Genomic DNA, 19,000 nt, shown 5'->3' with positions numbered 1-19,000 from the left:
AGGGTGTGTGAGCTGAGTGACAGACTTTCACTTTGGAAAACATCATGAATAATAACAAACAGTCTCAGTGTTTGTTCATGTTGAATCTTTCTGACTGAGGTTGTTCAGGTGAGTCTGAGCTCCAGGTGTTAACAGCATCTCTGAACAGCTGCTGATTGGTCCTCAGGTTGTGTGACTGTGTGTTTCTTGCTCACAATCATCACATCAGCTGGAACACATAAAACTATTTTCTCTTATTTAACCTTAAAATATCTTTCATTTACCCTTCAATGCAGTGAAGGTGTTATATTAAGATTTTATGAAGATATATTACATAGATTACCTTATTAATGCCATTTAAAGGTACAAATCTAGAGATGGTTCTCAAGCTAGCTGATTATATTTTTAAGGGTTTTTATATTTCAAGAAGCCCCTTGATACTGCAAAAGAGAAAATATGGTTTTTAAACCTTAAAAAACTTTAATCCATGCTGAAAACCTATTAAAATATATTAATATATCACGCTGTATTATTATTGTCCTCTTAAAGTCCATCAAAAGTACATTTATTACCTTAATTTACTACATAGCATTAAAAAAAGAGGAAACTTTATACCTGAAGTGTCTTATCTTCTCAGCTAATGTGAATGTTAAGAAATGGCTTTAATGCTGTTTTAGTTTTATCACTTAAAATAGTTTAAATAAACTATAATTCATTAATTATTCATTAGTTATCCTTAAATCGGGGTCAATTCTATAAAGCTGTTTTCACAGAATCAGGTCTGGATATTTACTCTTTCACACATGTAGCACACAGCAGGAGATGTCAGCCGTGTTCTCACCGTGGATGTATAATACGAGCCGATACGCCGCCGCCGCTCAGCCTTGCAGCCAGTTTCTCCCAGTGGTCACTCTCAGTATTACAGCAAGAAATCCCGTCGTCAAAGAGACGTCTGTGAAACTGTTGACAGCAAACAACGTTAATTATGACTCTTTCTGTGATGAATTTTTGATCCGTGGAGGTTTTATATTTGTGAAACTTCCCTTGAGCCGAGAAGAGCCGATTTAAAAATATGTGACATCATCACAATGTAAAGTCTGTGGGCGGAGCCAGAAACAGTACTGTGTACATATTCAGCAGGCTGCACAACGCGGAAGCTGGAAACCTTTTTTGGCGCCAGCTGAGCAGTTCTTACTGGACTGAATGGGCGCCATTTTTGGTTTGGTATCCAGTTCTTATAATACATCCAGTAGGTCTCACCTACTGGAAATACTCTGTTTGGTTCAGCTGAGGGGTGCAGGAGGCAGGACATGACGCAGGAAGTACACTGCGGTTGAAATTCAGTATTTTTAAGCTTTTCATCAGAAATAAAACAGCTTTTATTTTTATAAGAAATCACCAGAAGTTCTCTGTCCCATTAGCGTTAGCGTTCAGTCAAGCTTAGCTGCTTGTCATCGAGGAAATTGTTGAGAGCCTTTAAGAGCTTGCAAATGTCCCTGTGGAGGTTTTGGAGGTCTTGAAGAAGTTCCAGGAGTGCTTGAAGATGGTAAAGAGGGTCTTGTGAAGTTGTGGAGATCCTTGAGGAGGTTATAGAGGCCCTGAAGAGATTCCAGGAGTTCTTAATGACGTTTTAGAGGTTCCTGAGGAAGTTGTAAAAGTCAGTGAAGAAGGTACAAATGTGTCTGTGGAGGTTTCAGAGCTCTTGAAGAAGTTCCAGGAGTCTTTAAAGGATCATTCTGGTGTTTTTCTTCTTGTCAACAAATCTCATATTTGGATCCAAACCAACGATGCCAAATCCTTTAAGTGAGTTCAGTGGTACCTTAATGTGAAGCATCAGTACTGTTGCTATGGTTACCAGCACTTTAATAAACCTTGAGTTGTGATTTAGGACAGACGTTAAACTGGTGACTGTTTTCTTTTGCCTGCTCCAGTTTCTAAAGTTTCAGGGACGGTTCAACAACTGCAAACAAATACAAACATGAATGAAGAGAAAGTTGGTAAAACTTACCCAAATGACGCTGGACTTAAAGGAATAGTTCAACATTTTGGGAAATCCTCTTATTGTCAGAGACTCTGGTGTTCAGATTGATGGTGATCTCGTCTTTTACAGATGCTACAAGAGGTTTCAGAGGTCTTGATGAGGTTGGAGGTTATTTAGGGGTTTTTAGAGGTCAAAGTTAACCAGGTTCTGTCCAAAGGCAACAAAATAAGCCTGTAAAGCTCACTGATCTTTTTGATCATCTTGTTTGTTTAATTTAGACACAGTGTGTTGTCTGGCAGCAGAGTTTTTGAACAGTTTCCTGCAGAGTGTGTGTGCAGCTTCCTAAAGTCTCGTCGTCACGGCGAGGTTGCCAGGTAACCAGCAGAGATGCTGCACAGGAAGCCATGGTGGACAGATACACTCAGAAAGAAACGCTGCATTCAAGTCATACAAGATTTATGGTAATTATCAGTTTTCCAACATGTAAATATGGTTCAACATCCAGGAAAACTTCAAGTTCTATCTATATCTGTTTTCCCAAAATGTCGAACTATTCCTTTAATATTCTTTAGCTGAGTTTGAGACTGAATTCTGCTAACTTGTGATTAATATTTTTAATTGATTACAAACTCACCTTTTACGGCTCACTGCTCCTCCCGCAGCAGCCAGACTGCAGGTGTGATATGATTTGATTTATTTATGGTTTACAGACACAAAAACAAAGACCTGAGAGATCACATGTTAAAGTTAAAAAGATTGTTTCCAACATGGTCACAAGATGTTAAACGACAAAGAAACAATCCTGAAATCCAAAAACACATCATCACAATTTAAGAAATAAAAATAATAACTCTCACATTAAAAATACAAAGGATAATATGAAAGGTAAAGTAACGATGTTATTGCAGATTTCATTATAAATCTAAAAGTCTTGTTTGTTTTTGAGGTCTGTAACAGCCAATAATAATAACAGGTTTAGTCTTCATGCCGTTTCCACCTAATATGGAAAGTTACATACGTGAATATGAACATGTGTATTGAAAGATAAACATTGTGACGTTTAACTAATCCAGGAGTTTACAACATTACAACTTTAAAAATCTGTTGGTCCAACAGTGTCACAAACTTTTATCACAGTCAAAACATCTGATTGTTTTTAATTCAGTGGGTGTTAAAAGATTAAGCATAAAACCAATAGATTAATCGATGCAATTATAAAAATAACGCTGAATATTTCTTTTGACTTAAAAACTGAAATAAAATGAAATCATTTCTAGAAACAGTGAGGACTGTTGTGAAGGGAAAACAGATCATGTGTGAAATCAAAAACGTCTTTAAACGATCACATGAACGAACAAACGCTGAACTCAGTCAAACCCAAAAGACAGCAGGACTCCTGTGGAGGAGTGTTGGGGGTCTGAGAGGCCTGCGGTGGGGGATGTGGGGGGTGGGGAGGGTCTCGTTGGTTGGTGGTGTTGTTGGTGTAGGAGCTGATTGATGCAGGACAGCTGAGCTCTGCTCTCGCTCCACCGACAGCTGCTGAAAATAGATCCAGAGAGGAAACAGACGGAGGATTTCAGTCCAGACGTTCCTCAACAGACACAAAGTAGAACTCTAATACCAGAACAGCCTTCATATATCGAATCCACTCATTCATACGTTAATTAACCTCTAATTAGAGTGAGCTTCTGGATTTACAATTAAAAGACCCCAAATAAGGGGATCCTGTCATGCTATTTTGTACATTTTAAGGATTATTTTACCCCTTAAAAACCTCTTAATCCATACAGGAAATACATTAAAAATCATAGAGAGAACAAACCTTCTCAGTAGAATATTGCTTATAGTGTTAATATAGTTTTAAATAAAGAACTTTGCTTAGTAGAGGTCTTCCAAAATTAGAAGTTTTCTGATTTAAATCTGGAACGTCTGAATTTATTTGTGAGATGTTCACAACAAGCCAGGAAGGTATTTTAATCCTCGTGTATTCTTGCTTCTTGCAAACCAGAGATGTAACGTTTAGCGTTTTGGAAACGTACGAATTTGTGTTGAAGTGTTTCTGACAGAGATGAACGTCTCTTCTCAGTCAGACAACAGAGAGTTGAGAGTCTACAGGCTAACATTAGCATGCTAACATGCTCACAGCAATAACGCTAGCATGTTTAGCAGGTATAATGTTTGCCATGTTGGTTTAGCATGGTAGCATGCCAGTTTGCTAATTAGCAGTAAACACAAAGTAGAACTAAGGCTGATAATGTCTTTAGCTTTGTACATAATCTCACAACAATCTATCTGATAGTTATTGAGATATTTCAATCTGTCAGTTGTTAGCTTTGCAGCTAGCAGCTAGTGTACCGCCAGACTGCAAAGTAAAATATCATCATCTCTGGTGGAGCTCTGATCTTCGCTGAGCAGTTACACAAAAAAAGACTTGTGTGCAAAACTAAATCTTTTTCCTTTGCATTATTAAACCAGTTTGGACCAGAGGTTGTATTTATCTTCTCAGAATCACTCCCAGAAATCATGTTGAAAGTTACTAAAAATACTCCGACCTCAGAGTCGCCCTGAGACTCGTTTATGAAGCATCTGACTGTCAGGAAGGAGGACGAGTTTTATGACACTCAGAGCCACAAAGTAGAAACTAGGATGACGTGTCGTAGTTCTCTTACAGAGATATATACACTCACCATGCAGCCTTCACAGACTGTAAACAAACACACTCACATGGGTTAAAAAAATAAATGTAGCCTGTTAAGTTAATAAGTTTTAGTTGCTCTCACATGTGTAATATCTGTACGATCGATCCAAGTCTGATTCATCACTGTTGCAAAGCTGCATGTTCCCTGTTAGAGCTTTTGTTTTGTGTAAAAACAATCTTTCAATGAGGTTATTTTCATCAAGCTTTCATAAAACATCTCTTCTCTCTGAGTATTTCTGCATGAACGTCTCCTGACAGGTCAGAACTCTGCAGCTCCTAAATATCAGCAGAGATAAGATGCTTTTATTTCTCGTTCCTAATGCGTCACTGATCATTTTTGGGAGTAATTTAGGAGCAATTTCCTGCTCTGAGGAGCTCGATAATTACGGCCCTTGGCGTCCTTTTTCAGCTCTCAGATTGTTCTCCCTTTATTCCCTAAAGTTCACGTCTTCTACCAACATGTACATATCATGTTATAAATAAAGGTAAATAATAAGAAGAATCACTGAAGCGTTCCCCAGTTCTTCTTCTTGTCTTGTCCACATGTTCTTCTGATTCTCTGCACACAGAGCTCATGTTGTGACCCTGATCGGTTCAATAAGATCTAAAAGGCTGTGAGTCGCTGTAGGTCTGATGTTCAGGTGTGTTGCAGTGAATGTGTGTCAGTGTGGTTCATTCTTAAACTGGTTGTTCCTGACCGAATCTCTCCGTCTGTAATGATTTCCATGTGTGTTGCAGTCAGCAGAGAGGAATGTTCAGCTGGAGCCAGGACCCCCCCCCCCCCCATCACTCCCCCACCCCCCCACCCCCCCAACCCCCTCCTCTACACATTATTATAGAGTCATGCATCAGTCTGTCACTGTGTTTGCATCATATGAACCTTTTATATCAAAAATCTGATTTATATCAGAGGCATAAAGACCTAAAAAATGATAATTCTCCATTAAGTTTTCTGGAAAGAATGTGAATGAAATTTGTCCCTAAATAAAGGAAACAAGTTAAAGATGAAACAAGATAGAAAACAAGAAGAAAAGTAATGCTGCAGTGGAAAAAACTGAAAAACGATCAAGTGGTTTGACGCACTTTTGTACCATCAATGGGCTCATGATTCAAAGAAAATCCAGATCAGTCTCCTCCTCTGAACTTTTAACCTCATTTCAAACATTCAGGGGAAGCTTTTAATGGTATTTAGTGAATTTCAAGGTTTTTAAAATAATTAAAAAACAAACTAAATATATTATCAAATAGAACTTAAGAGGTGGCCGACCTGTGAAAGGTATTTTAAGAGGTTTATACTCTTTAAAAAACCCCATAATTCATGAAGAAAACCTATTTTAAAAAAAGCCTTTAATCCATTAATGTATTTGTTTTTCCCCGATCAATTAAATACCTGAATACTGAATCACATCAAAACTCATTAATTAACAGCTGAAAATAAAATCCCTTCATGTTAAAATCACCTTAATTAATGACATTAAATATGTGCTACTTAAACGCACCATATGTAAATTCTGCTGCTACGGGTCTCAATCAAAGCAATAACGAATGGTGGAGTTTGATGACGTCGTGAAGTAGTGTGGGATCATGGGAGTTCTTCATCATTGCAGTCAGTTTGGATTCCTTCAGTGTTCATCGTCTCTGGAGGTCTCCTCCTCTCCAGAACAAACGGACCCGCAGATTAAAACCAGTAAAAACACTGAATAAAGCTGTTTCACGTTAAAAATCAGTGTTTCTTTGACGTTGTTCGGTGACGCAGGAAGTCTGTAGAGGCTGTTAGCCGAGCTGCTGCTAACGTTTGCTCTGCTTGTTTCTCTGATAACTTAAGATCCAGACGTACGAAGACTAAAATCCTTCATCCAGTTAAAAGATTTACTTAAAAACGATCATAAAAATGTGGCTTTTTAAGTTGATTAGTTTTTCCAATGAATGGACACATTTCAGCATCTTTAGCTTTCATAACAAACACTGTGGAGTAGATTAAAGCTATAATATGTAATTATTCCACATTAAAATGTGTAAAAACAACTAGACCTATGTTATATATGTTGTTGAGTTGTGTACTTACATTATCCTAAATGTTTCCAACAGAAATCTGTAATTTAATCAAAGTAACGGACCGTTTCATGTGGTCGCCTGTCGATGACGTCATACCTCCTCTACCAAAGAGTAAACATGCACCAGATGCATACGGCGGCGCTGTGTTTGTCCGCTACAATGGCGTCTACCAAAGAGTAACTTACACACATACAAGATAATACATCGGCGTTGTGGTTGTTCCACACAAACTGTTATAAACTGACTTTTATTCAGTTTTAAGCCACATTTTCATGATAAATTTAGGTGGTTTTTAACTATATCTTTTAGCCGGAAGAAGGATTTTAGTCATTGGACGTCTGGATCTTAAGTTATCAGAGAAATAAACTGGACAAACGTTAGCAGCAGCTCGGCTAACAGCCCCTCCAGGAAGTCCGGTGGTCACCAAACATCGTCGGAGAAATATTGATTTTTTACGTGAAACAGCTTTAATTAGTATTTTAACGATTTTAATCTGTGTGTCTGTTTGTTCTGGAGAGGAGGAGACCTCTGCCGGTAAAAACATCCTGAATGATGAACACTGGAGTAATCCTATCCCGCTGAAGCTGCTTATTTAACAACGAAGACAACAACTCCCATGATCCCTTGCTACTTCTTACTGTCATCACACTCCGTCTGTTGTTATTGTTTTGATTGAGACGCCTAGCGGCTGAAATGACATGTTGTGTGTTTAATGTGAGTGTTGTGTTTTGGAGGGTGAGTTAAGGATTAATGAAGGGTGTTTTAGGGCTTTTTGTTTCAGGGTGTGTGAAGTTCTCTGAGGTTCAGTAGTAGAACTGTGTGTCTGTTAAAATGATGCCAGCAGAAGCAAAGAGTCTGCAGAACATCAGAAACAAAAACAACAGATGAGAGTTAGGTTTTTTCTTCTGGTTCCAGTTGTTAAGTTGGACCTGTCGGTGTGTTTCTCAGTGTAAAGTCTCTCTGGATGAATGCAGGTCAGCAGGAGGGTTGCCAGATTATCCTCCCCCCCCCTCTATCTCAGCTCAAACAGACTGGATGACTTCATGTTTCCTGCAGGAGAAGCCATGTGGCTCTGAGGATTACACTCTGACTATCAACCAGAGAGAGAAAGAACAGACAGACGATCCGCTTTATCCTGCTCAGTTAGCTCACAGGCTACAAGCTAATGTTGCAGCATGATCGTCATTCATGTCCAAAGACGACTTAACGACACCAACAGATGAAATGATGAAATGATGAAATATGTGTCAGTGATACAATTATTCTCTGTAAGTCAGAATAACGACTTTTAAGTCAAAATTATTACATAAATCAAAGTTTTGATACAAAGTTGAGATAAAAAGTTTTTAGATAATTACTTGAATTATAATGTAATAAGTTAAAGTGTCGACTCTATTTACATTTAAACATTTTGACTCTCTTCCATATTTTAATGTTTTGTCCGATGTTTGAAATCTGTCTGAGAATATAAAAACTAAAACCAGCAGTTCTGTTTACAACTCTGAGTCTGAAGCAGCCGAGACATGAAGAGTGGATTTCCCCCCTCTGTGTGTGTGTTAGTGTGTGTGTGTGTGTGTGTGTGTGAGTGTGTGTGTGTGTGTGTGTGTGTGTGTGAGTGTGTGTGTGTGTGTGTGTGTGTGTGTGTGTGTGTGTGTGATCTGCTGACTGTCACACTGCTGCTGCCGCCTCATCATTAGCGTTCGGAGCAGTTTGACTCTAAACAACAAACGTTCAGTCTCGTTACTGCCAACCCCCCCCCCCAGTCTAACAGACCACATGACATGGTGGTGGTGGGGGGGAGTGGAGGAGGATGGTTGAGAAAGTGTGTGTGTGTGTGTGTGTGAGGATCTGTTGACCCTCCAGCTGTTGGTTGAAATGCCTCAGAACAACTGTGACGACAGCTGACACACACACACACACACACACTCACACACACACACACACACACACACACACACACACACACACACACACACACACTCACACACACACACACACACACACACACACACACACACACACACACACACACACACACACACACTCACACTCATCACTGTAAGTTTCATAAAAAATTCATGTGGAGTAAACTTTAGTAACTTATATGATTTTTTTGTTTTTATAAGATGTTTCTTCAATCCACCGAACCTACAATTATAAGAAACATATGATTACTATTATTATTATTATTATTATTATTATTATTACTATTATTATTATTATTAGTTGTGTTCATTGATATCTACTGCTTGTGATCAGCTCGTGTCAACATTTGTAGGAAACATGTGACCTGTTTTATAAAACAATTTATTGATTTATACTGAAAAATCAGCTTTCAGACAACAACGTAATAAAACATCTGCTGTAGTGAACATTTGTAAACCGGTTCAACGTAAAAGATGGTTTCATGAAAATAAGTTATCAAGTTATTAAATTTAAGTTTGTACTTATCAAAGACAAGATGAAAAAGTTTGTGTTGATGTAGTTTAATGGTTGATAGTGTATAAATGTGTATATAGTGTTTATATGTAGTTTAATGGTTGATAGTGTATAAATGTGTATACAGTGTAAATACAGTCAGATGTGTAGCTCTCTATAGAACGTACTACAGTGTATCTACAGGAACGAGTCATAGAAACGCAAAAAAAGAGAAATACAAAGTGTGGGTCTGGTCACAGTATGTGATTTAAAACTAGTTAAGCTTCACTAATATAACCGTCAACATCTAAAGTGCAAAAGCTGATTATTTAAACCTACAGATGAGTAAAACAGAGGAGCTGATTATGGACTTGAGGGAGATCACAGAGATGTTTGGATAAGAAACTAAACTGGGAGGAAAATCCCAACATGGTCCTTTGACGTAAACAGAGAACTACTTCTGTTTTTTAACCAGAGCATCGTAGCGAGTGTCCTTTTTATGCTGTTGTTTGTTGGTTGCTACAGTATTAAACGGCCTGTATGATTATTTATTGCTGCTGTTAGGTCTTTTGTATTCTTTATTTGCTTCGTGTCGGCACTTCAGGGAGTTTTTATTGCTTTGGTTTGTTGTCAAACGCACATTTCTGCTCCATGTGTCCGCCGTCTCTCAGACTGTTTAAAATGTTTTATACTGGCTTTGATTGTCTTTGTTTTTATGTGTTTTGCTCTTGTTGTGTGTGTGTGTGTGTGTTGGCGTGTGGTGACTGTTGTAGTTTCCCCTTTGGGGATCAATAAAGTATATCTATCTATCTATAAAGAGCCGCTGTAACAGTGATATCTGTAACCATGAATGTTATTGTCAGTACTTTTGGTTTCAAAGTAACATGCAGCAGGTTTCTAGTGAAATTAGCAAAGCCTCATGGGAACTGTAGTTTCATCTACAGACTGTTCAGTACATAGATTGCATATAAACTGTTCTTTCATAATAAAGTAACATTAAACTTAGTGAAATATTGCAACAACAGTCCGACTCAGTGTGAGTCAATCACAGCTGTCAATCACAGCTGTCAATCAACGACCACACAGCAACATCAAAGCTGCTATAAGTCTTCAAATCTTATTAACTGAGCATTCATTTCCAAAATGACCTCCAGCAAGTTTATTAGAGGGTCTGAATTTAGAGACTGAGACCAGAAGGACTCACTGAAAACAATGATTGACTCAGTATTTGCAGAGAGAAGTCGATTCTTTCTGAATGGGAGCAGCTGGCGGCCGTCGGTGGCACTTCAAGGTGCTTCGGCTTTAAGACGTGAAGCTGCTGATTGGTCCAGTAGCAGTTTGTACGGCACTCTCGAGGATTTCGACCTTCCAGCTGCTGGCTGGAAATGCTCCCAACAGGCTTTTATAGGTCACAGGTGTGTGTGTGTGTGTGTCTTTAAATAGCTGCGGGTCTTTGTGAAGCTGAACACTCTCGTCAGGATAAACAACAACACACACATTTATACAGCTGCTGCCCACCTGCTGTGTGTGTGTGTGTGTGTGTGTGTGTGTGTGTCTAATGAGATCTGTGTTACATTTCCTAAAACTAAATACATGTGAGGGCTTTTCTCTGTGTTTTCACCACCAGAGTCCAAATCTCTCAGTCCAGTCCAACACAATCTGTACAAGATACAACACACTGATTATAAGACGACTCCCTCGTTTTACAGCAGCTGTTTCAGTAAAAAAGCCTTTTTGAAGATAAACACTGACAGTCGACACGTCTGAGATACTTTAAATCCAAGAACAGCAGTGGAAGAAATATTCAGATCCTTTACTGCAGTAAAAGTACCAATACATCAATGTACAAGTACTCCATTACAAGTAAAAGTATATAAGTATTATGAGCTTGATGTAGTTAAAGTATTGCAGTAAAAGTACATAAGTATTATGAGCTTGATGTAGTTAAAGTATTGCAGTAAAAGTACATAAGTATTATGAGCTTGATGTAGTTAAAGTATTGCAGTAAAAGTAGTGGTTTGGTCCCTCTGACTGATATATTATTATATATGACATCATTAGATTATTAATAGTGAAGCATCAGTGTTAGAGCAGCATGTTACTGTTGTAGCTGCTGGAGGTGGAGCTAGTTTACACTACTTTATATACAGTTAGCTAGTTTAGTCCAGTGGTTCCCAACCTAGAGGTCGGGCCCCTCCAAAGGGTCAGCAGATAAATCTGAGGTAGCAATTTAGATTCCCAATATGATCTCAGTTTATCCAAATAAGCGTTATTTGGATAAACTGAGATCATATTGGCTGCACCAACCTTGTTGGAGCAGCCGGCTGCAGACATCAGCTGATCTGATGCACCAGCTGTGTAAAAGCTGACATGAGCCGTTTGGCATCGTAGCACATTGTAATAAGCTGGATCGATATTGAAATATCATATCAATAAATCAGGTCTCTGCTGGATTGTTGCAAAACGGCAGCAAGTAATGAAAAAATGATGCTGTTTCACCATCAGTGAGTTCAGTACTCTAATGTACGGTGACCATATTTTCATTCTCCCAAACCGAGACCCTTAAGTGCATCGCACGTTCATGCACACGCACACACGTATGTGCGTGCATCATCAGGATAGGGGACAATTATTAGCACGCCTACCGACCACACCTCTCAACACCAGGGACAGCACGTCCACCGAGGAATTCATCAGTTTGCATTTAAACAAAACAATGTACAAATCTCCTTGTTGCCTATAAATAACTTTATTTGCGAGAACATAACAATAAATTTAACTTGCATCATCACAACACGATGCTACGAGCTGGTCACCAGTTTACAAAGATTAAAACGTCAAAATATTAAATCACAATTACACTTCGTTAATAACAAAAAGAAGATTGTCGGGTATTTTACATTTTGCAGTTTTTCTTCTAAGTTAGAGTTTCTTTTCTGGAGCTTTCAGCTGAATATTATGCAAGCTTATCAATGACACATTGATTGATTGATTGATTGATTGATTGATTGGGGGGGTTGATATACTGCCCCCTATTTGTTTGTATTAGTTGGCCAATTCTTACACACTGAACCTTTATAATCATCAGCCTGTAAACACGTTCCTGTTGCGGGGGTGTCGTGAACATTTCAGCCTGCAGGGGGCCACCTGCAGAGAATAATAATAATAATAATAATAATTCTTTCCCCCCATCGTCATGATTCCGTTTTCCTCTTTCCACTCTCACTCTATCACTTCCTCTCATAAAGCTTCTCTTTCAAAATGTCAGCATTACACAGTTTCTCCGTCACCCTCGGGGCTGCACAGATCAGGGGTGGGGTGTGGGGGGGGTTTGTGGGGAGGTGGGGGTTTCCTCAGACACTGTAGTCTTTCTATCAGGACTCTATTGTTTCTCTGCAGCAGGACCTTTCACTTGTTTGTTTGGTAACCCTTGGTGACCAAGTGTCAGACGTTAACGGCTAAACAGGACGTGTTATTGTGCAGCTCAGAACAGCAGAGTCCATTCAGACTTAACAGCTTTCTGCTGCAGAGTGAGAGAGAGGCGTCTCTGCTGCGACAAAAAACACACACTCGGACTTTTAGTTTTACTTTATGAAAATTTGTTTGTTTGTTTTCCGTGCGAACACCGAGCAGCAGCATACAGCCAGATACAAGACATGACTTTACCCAGAACCCTTAAACATCTGAATCAACCTTCATCTGTAATCTCTTCATCATCATGTTAGACATCATGTGACCAAACATACTTCCATCCATCCCACCTGTCAGAGGACTCCTGACATAAATTAATTTGAAGAATTATTCAACAATAGAGCTCCTGTAACTGTTTTAGTCTCATCAGATATTATCGTAACCATGCAACACAAGCTAGTTTAACTACAGTTTTTCCCTTTATGTTCAAGACTTCAGGAACTCGACTTTAAGAACATAAATGATTATAAACTACTTGAAATCATAAAGTGGATTTAATATATTTTATTCATTGTATTGTCAGGAGTTTGTCTTGTCTGTGTGTGTTTTATTTTGCGATGCAATGTGTGATGATGTAAGTTGTTATGGTTGAATTGTCACAATGCGAAGCTTCTTTGTGGATAAGTGCTGCAATGCTGTAGCTAATGGGGGGAAAATACATTTGTATACACCACTGCAGCTCTGTGGACTTTCTGGTTGATAAAGCATCAATCATAAGTCTGTTTTATTTGTTCTGTTGCTGATGTAACGAAGTGGAGCCAAATGCTTGCAGCCCAGCTGGGAACCACTGATTTACAACTCTGTTCTTATTAAAAGGTTATTCACTTTTACTACAGTCAAAGGTTTAATGCAATCCTGCAAAACGCACCAACATGAATAAATATTAAATACGTTTCTTCATAATGTGACAAAAAGTTAATTGATTCAACAGTTAAACATGACAGCATGAAGGCTGGACTGCAGGTACCAAATGTGTCCAAAGGATCCAATCCGTAGCCAGGATTTTATAAACAGTCCAAACCTGCTAAATGACAGAACTGTGACGTAATCAGACTGCTGTTAAATTACTTTATGTTCATCAAATGAGTTCAGAGTTCATCTGAGCTGAAGAGAAAAGAAGAACAAACACATCAGCCCCTGTTTCCTGGGGAAAGATTACAGCGACGCTCCGACCAAAACACTTCCTCTCCGGACCCGACTAATCTCTGGACACAGAGTTTCCTGAGTGTGTGTGTGTGTGTGTGTGTGTGTGTGTGTGTGTGTGAATAACAGTCATCTGACCTCAGAGGAAAATTTGATTTCATGATTGTATCCACAAGACAACGGAAACACTCACACGTTTGTACATCTATCTTTGTGAGGACCCTCGCTGATATCATGTATTCCCAAACCTCCCAAACCCTGAAATGAACCTGATTCTAACCTGAACTCTAAAACCAGGCCTGAACCCTAAAACAATACTTTGAAGGTTTGTGTCAAATTGAAAAATGTCCTCTATACAAAGGTTTTAAACTCAGATTGGTCCTCACAAAGATAGACAGGTAAACCCACACACACACACACACACCTTCTCCACAGGGATTTAGTCAGTACAACCAGGTCCAAATATTAACACACACATAAATACACAGCTGGAGAAAAGTTTATGAGTCAGTTCAAGTTCACCCGCTGAAAGAAGTTAAAGTGTCAGTTCAAATAAAAGTCTAAAAAGTGTTGAAGAGTCAGATAAAGTTCAAGCACTGAAACAAAGTTAAACTGTCAGTTGATGTAAAAGTGCTGAAAGGAGTTGAAGGGAGAGTTGATTTAAGAGTTTAAGGGTTTAAAGGAGTTCAGGAGTCAAGCGCTTAAACAAATTTAAGCATCAGTTGAAGTGAAAGTGCTGAAAGACGTGTCGGTTCAAGTAAAAGTATTAATTCATATTCGGGCCCGACTCTGGAAATCTGTTGGCGACGACGACATTGTGTCAAAATCCGACTGAATTCATGTTGTCGGATCAGTTGAGGAGTCGAGCCAATGAGAATCAGTTGAAGTGAAAGTTGCTGAAAGGAGTTGAAGAGTTAGTTGACGTCCAAGCGCTGAAAGGAGTTTAAGTGTCAGTTAAAGTCAAATCACTGAAGGAAGTTGAAGAGCTGATTGGTGTTAAAGCACTAATTGAAGTGAAAGTGCTGAAAGTCACTTGAAATGACAGTGAGAGCACTGAAAGTTGATATAGAGTCTGTTGACGTTAAAGCACAGAGAGAAATGTATCGTCTGCTGAAGTGACAGTGCTGAAAGGAGTCGAAATGTTAATTGAAGATCAAACAATTAAGTGAATTTGCAAATGAGGGAAACCTCGATGACTTTCTAGGCTTAAATAAAGGTTCGAATTAATGAATGAATGAAGATACTGAACAAGGTTGGTTCTTCAAATCGACAGTTCGAATAGAAATGAAACCATTAGCCTGATTTTTCGTTTGTCCGTCTAAAAAAATATTTCAGAAGCGAAACGTTGCTGGATAGTTTCCTCTGTCCTGTCAAGTTGATGACGACAGTTTTTAGTTTTGCTGCTCGACATGATGGAGCTGAGGATCTATCAGGACGCTGCTTTGGACGTGTAAAAGAACATTAATTAACATTAGATCCTGACCGATGCTGTTGGTGTGTCGGAGATTTAAATAATCATTGAAGTTATGCTGCTGCGTCTTGTGTGTAAATGTAAACTCTCTCTCTCAGTTTTGGACGGAGCAGACCCCCGGTCCGGTTAATAACAAACAAATTTGGTCTTTGAAAATGGAAATGATGTCTGTGTTTATTTGCATATAGAGCAGGGAAGTGAGATCACTCAGGATGCATATTAATACCAGGTGTAAACGGGGCCTTAATTAAGAGTCAGACATTAAAAAAGTGTCAACTGAAGAGAAAGTGCTGAAAATGATTTAGAGATACTTGAACTGAAAGAACTGAAAGGAGTTAAAATGTCAAAGAGAGATGTTAAAAATGTTAAAAGGAGCTGAAGAGTCAACTGGAGTTTAAGCACAGAAAGTTTTTTTTAACTTTGAGTTCAAATGAAAATGTTGAAAGGAGATGAAGAGTCTGGTTGAAGCCGAAGCAGTGAAATGCTGGTTCATCCTGACACAGTTTGAACTCTGCTCCTTCATCTTGTGAGCTCTTCATGAACTCTAAGCATGTTATAAATGCTAAGCGGTGTTAGCATGCAGCCAACGGTCTGCCAGGAACATGTTTGATTTATGAACTTATTTTCTGTTTCCTGATGGGTGACGATGGATCAGAAACTTCAACTGTGTTTCTCCAATGCGCCTCACAGGGGGAACATGAGGTTTTCATCCCGACTGTTTAAAGACGACACACGTTCACGCGGTGAAAACACGATGACCTCGATCCAGAGCTGAAATAAAAATAAAAACACAGATTCAGGGAGGCAGAACTGTGAGTCATCTGTGGTCTCGTTGCAGAGTTTTGGCTGAGATGCAAAGTGTTTCAGAAAGAAAGAGTCGTCAGACTGAAAGCTGGTCAAAGAATTAGTTTTCAGTTTATTCGGGAACGACTGTGGGTGACGGCGTTCTCCCCGCTGCCTCAGATTCCTGGATGTTAGCGTGTATTTGTGTGTGTGTTAGTGTGAGTGTGTGCATGTGTTTCTTATTTAAACTGACCTCATTCCTCGGACTCGGGGTTGAATGACATCATCCTGCAGCAGCTCTGCTCGCTGCTGTCGATGGATGAAACCTTCAGAGAGAGAAAATAAAAGCCTCCTGACATTAAATAAAGATAAACAACGTGAAAGCCAAGAGCTTTGATTTTGGACACGGGAACAGATTTATTGATTTGTTGAAACAAAGCTGTGATCGTTAGAAAACAAATGTTGTGACAGTCAGTTAGGATGTGATTAAGTCTGCGTCAAAACTGCTTTGTATCAGAGCTTAGGGTCTGTTAAATCGCTGGTAACCATGGCAACAATAAGCTAAGTTAATAAAACAAACTTAACCAACAATGACAATGAATCTGACCAACACAAATAATAGACTTGAGTCCCGGGAGCTTGTTAAAGTTATATTGTAGAGAATCAGGAAACCAGAGATTTCTACCACAGACTGTAAAAATTATTTTGGACGAGAGTTGCTAGCTTGGTTAGCACGGTGCATGTGCAGTCTATGGTTAACTGTAATAATGCTAATGCTAATGCTAATTTTCGCTCATGAAAAACAGGCTTAAAACCATTAAAACAAAATGTACTTACTGGAAAAATAAAGATCTTTTAGTACAACCAGACTTTTTAGGCGACCAAAAAGTTACATTTAACTTTCATGATCTGAAAACTCACTGCGAAACAGCGACAGCTACGCCTCTACTCTGTGAATCTGGAGTTACGACATGATTACGTTACCTAACCAATGTTGTTGCCGTGATAGCGACTTGCCTGTGACAGCACCCCCCCCCCCCCCCCCCCCCCCCCCCCCGTCATTTAAAGCAGTCACAACCTTAATTATGCATAACTTCAAGGCTTAATAAAATTTAAAGGGGTGAGTTATATAAAAATTCACCCGCGTACAGTTTTCATGAACGAGGAAATTGACTTTAGAGACTGAAACTTTTTTTTGCACCAGGCTGTAAACATGTTTATTTCTGCTGTAACGTTGAGCATTTTAACATGGGGGTTTATGGGGATTGACTTGCTTTTGGAGCCTCAAGTGGCCATTGGAGGAACTGCAGTTTTTGACACTTTGCGTTGCCGTTTGATTTCTACAACCAGTTTCAACAACTTTTCGCTTCTGTTTCACAAAAGAATCAGAACAAACGTGTATTTTTGTCTCTCCTGTGCGTCAGAGGACATTTACATCAGGTGCAACTCTCCCAGGTGATGCTGCACATCAGTTACAGATGCACTGGACATCGATATGCATGTCACACCATGTTTGTATTTTCATGCATTTATGGATGCTGTTGAAATGAAGAAACAGTAAGATTTCCATTCATGATGAATACTGAAAATTGTGCACTTAATTTCATTCAGCAACTGTCATTCTCAGATTTTATCCTACATCTATGAATATATATTGAACCATTATGAAGCTGGTTCCTGTACTTGAAGATCATTTAGACTTAAATCTATCTTTAATTTATACTTACATTTCATATTACAGTATAATCTGTACATTTCCCACAACTCCTCACACAATCTGTTGAAGCTCAAATCTTTTTTCTCCTCATCAGCGTCTTTATTTCAACAAACTCAACTTCTCACAGTCGATATGATATTTTATATTTGAGCTACAAGTCAAGGAGAGAAATATTCCAGATAATTTCAGGTCATATTTTGAAACTAACTCTCGGATTCACTCTGAGTCAACCAGACAATCATCTGATCTTCATCTTCACAAACATCTGACTACAGATTTCAGTCAAATACAGGGATCCAAATTTATGGAACTACTTTTCTGAGTCCTTTAGAGCAGATTTAAAAAGGATTTAATTTTGGTTTTATAATTTTATTTGTTTTTCTTAATTGTCTCATTTTGTTTTTCTTGTATATTTATGTATGTATTATTTAGATAGAGGTAATCAATAAGTCTCATAGGCTTCTTTCCTATTTGCTTGATTTTAATCTGCACAAAGAAATAAAATCATAACTCAAATATTATAAATAAATAAACTAGCAGGAAGTGAGACAGTTTGCAGGAGTATTTTGTCCTTGAATGTTACACGTTCAGGTGTACGTTCAGGTGGTTTTTAAATATTTTCTCAGACGTGTCGCAGTGGAATTACAGACTTTCCAGTTTTTCAAGTGTCTGATTCTGATTTAAAAAAAACCCACATTAACTTTTTCTATTTTGCTGTAAACGTCTCAGTGCTGCAGAAGGTGACAACAGGCTGAAAGTCACAGATTTCAGCTTCATATAAATAAAAAACATCTGCTGACTTGTATATTTTATGAAAGTATTGATACCGTGAGTGTAATGAAAATCTCAGACAGTCTCATATGAAACCTGATGACACTAAACACCAACCTGTCCCTTCGTCCCTCCTTCTGTCCTCCAGACTCTAAAGCCATCGTGGACGGGAACCTGAAGCTGATCCTGGGTCTGATCTGGACCCTGATCCTGCACTACTCTATCTCCATGCCCATGTGGGAGGACGAGGACGACGAAGACGCCAAGAAGCTGACGCCCAAGCAGCGTCTGCTGGGCTGGATCCAGAACAAGGTGCCCCAGCTGCCCATCACCAACTTCCACCGAGACTGGAGGGACGGCAAGGCACTGGGAGCTCTGGTGGACAACTGCGCCCCAGGTAGGACCAGGACTGATGTCCCAGACTCTAATCGATAATCAATAATCCTTATAGTCAACTACATGAAAAAGCTGAAAAGGCTTCATTTCGGATTAGATGCTTGTTTCATTTTAAAG

General features: G+C 38.9%; 1 protein-coding gene and 1 long non-coding RNA gene across 9 annotated transcripts in view; one reads left to right on the top strand and one right to left on the bottom strand.

Moving 5' to 3' along the window:
* The window catches only part of LOC121890607 (filamin-C-like), a 75,344-nt gene that overhangs the window by 877 nt on the left and 55,467 nt on the right, over positions 1–19,000 (top strand). For all 6 annotated transcript variants that reach the window (XM_042403038.1, XM_042403037.1, XM_042403041.1 and 3 more), the window contains exon 2: positions 18,636–18,884. In XM_042403038.1, coding sequence (XP_042258972.1) covers positions 18,636–18,884 — 249 coding nt within the window. The remainder of the gene's footprint in view (positions 1–18,635; positions 18,885–19,000) is intronic.
* Positions 2,598–18,713, bottom strand: LOC121890638. 3 transcript variants are annotated; one of them, XR_006093854.1, is made up of 3 exons: positions 18,605–18,713; positions 16,253–16,325; positions 2,598–3,499 (listed from the first exon to the last, which is right to left on the bottom strand). It is a non-coding gene; the product is annotated as an uncharacterized LOC121890638 (long non-coding RNA). The 3 variants fall into 3 exon arrangements; XR_006093855.1 differs by having other exon boundaries at positions 2,598–3,496; XR_006093853.1 differs by lacking the exon at positions 18,605–18,713 and adding an exon at positions 16,921–16,970.

Source organism: Thunnus maccoyii, chromosome 23 (assembly GCF_910596095.1).
Source record: "Thunnus maccoyii chromosome 23, fThuMac1.1, whole genome shotgun sequence".
Lineage (NCBI taxonomy): Eukaryota > Metazoa > Chordata > Actinopteri > Scombriformes > Scombridae > Thunnus > Thunnus maccoyii.
Note: the sequence above shows the minus strand (reverse complement) of the source record. Positions and strands in the feature narration are given on the sequence as shown.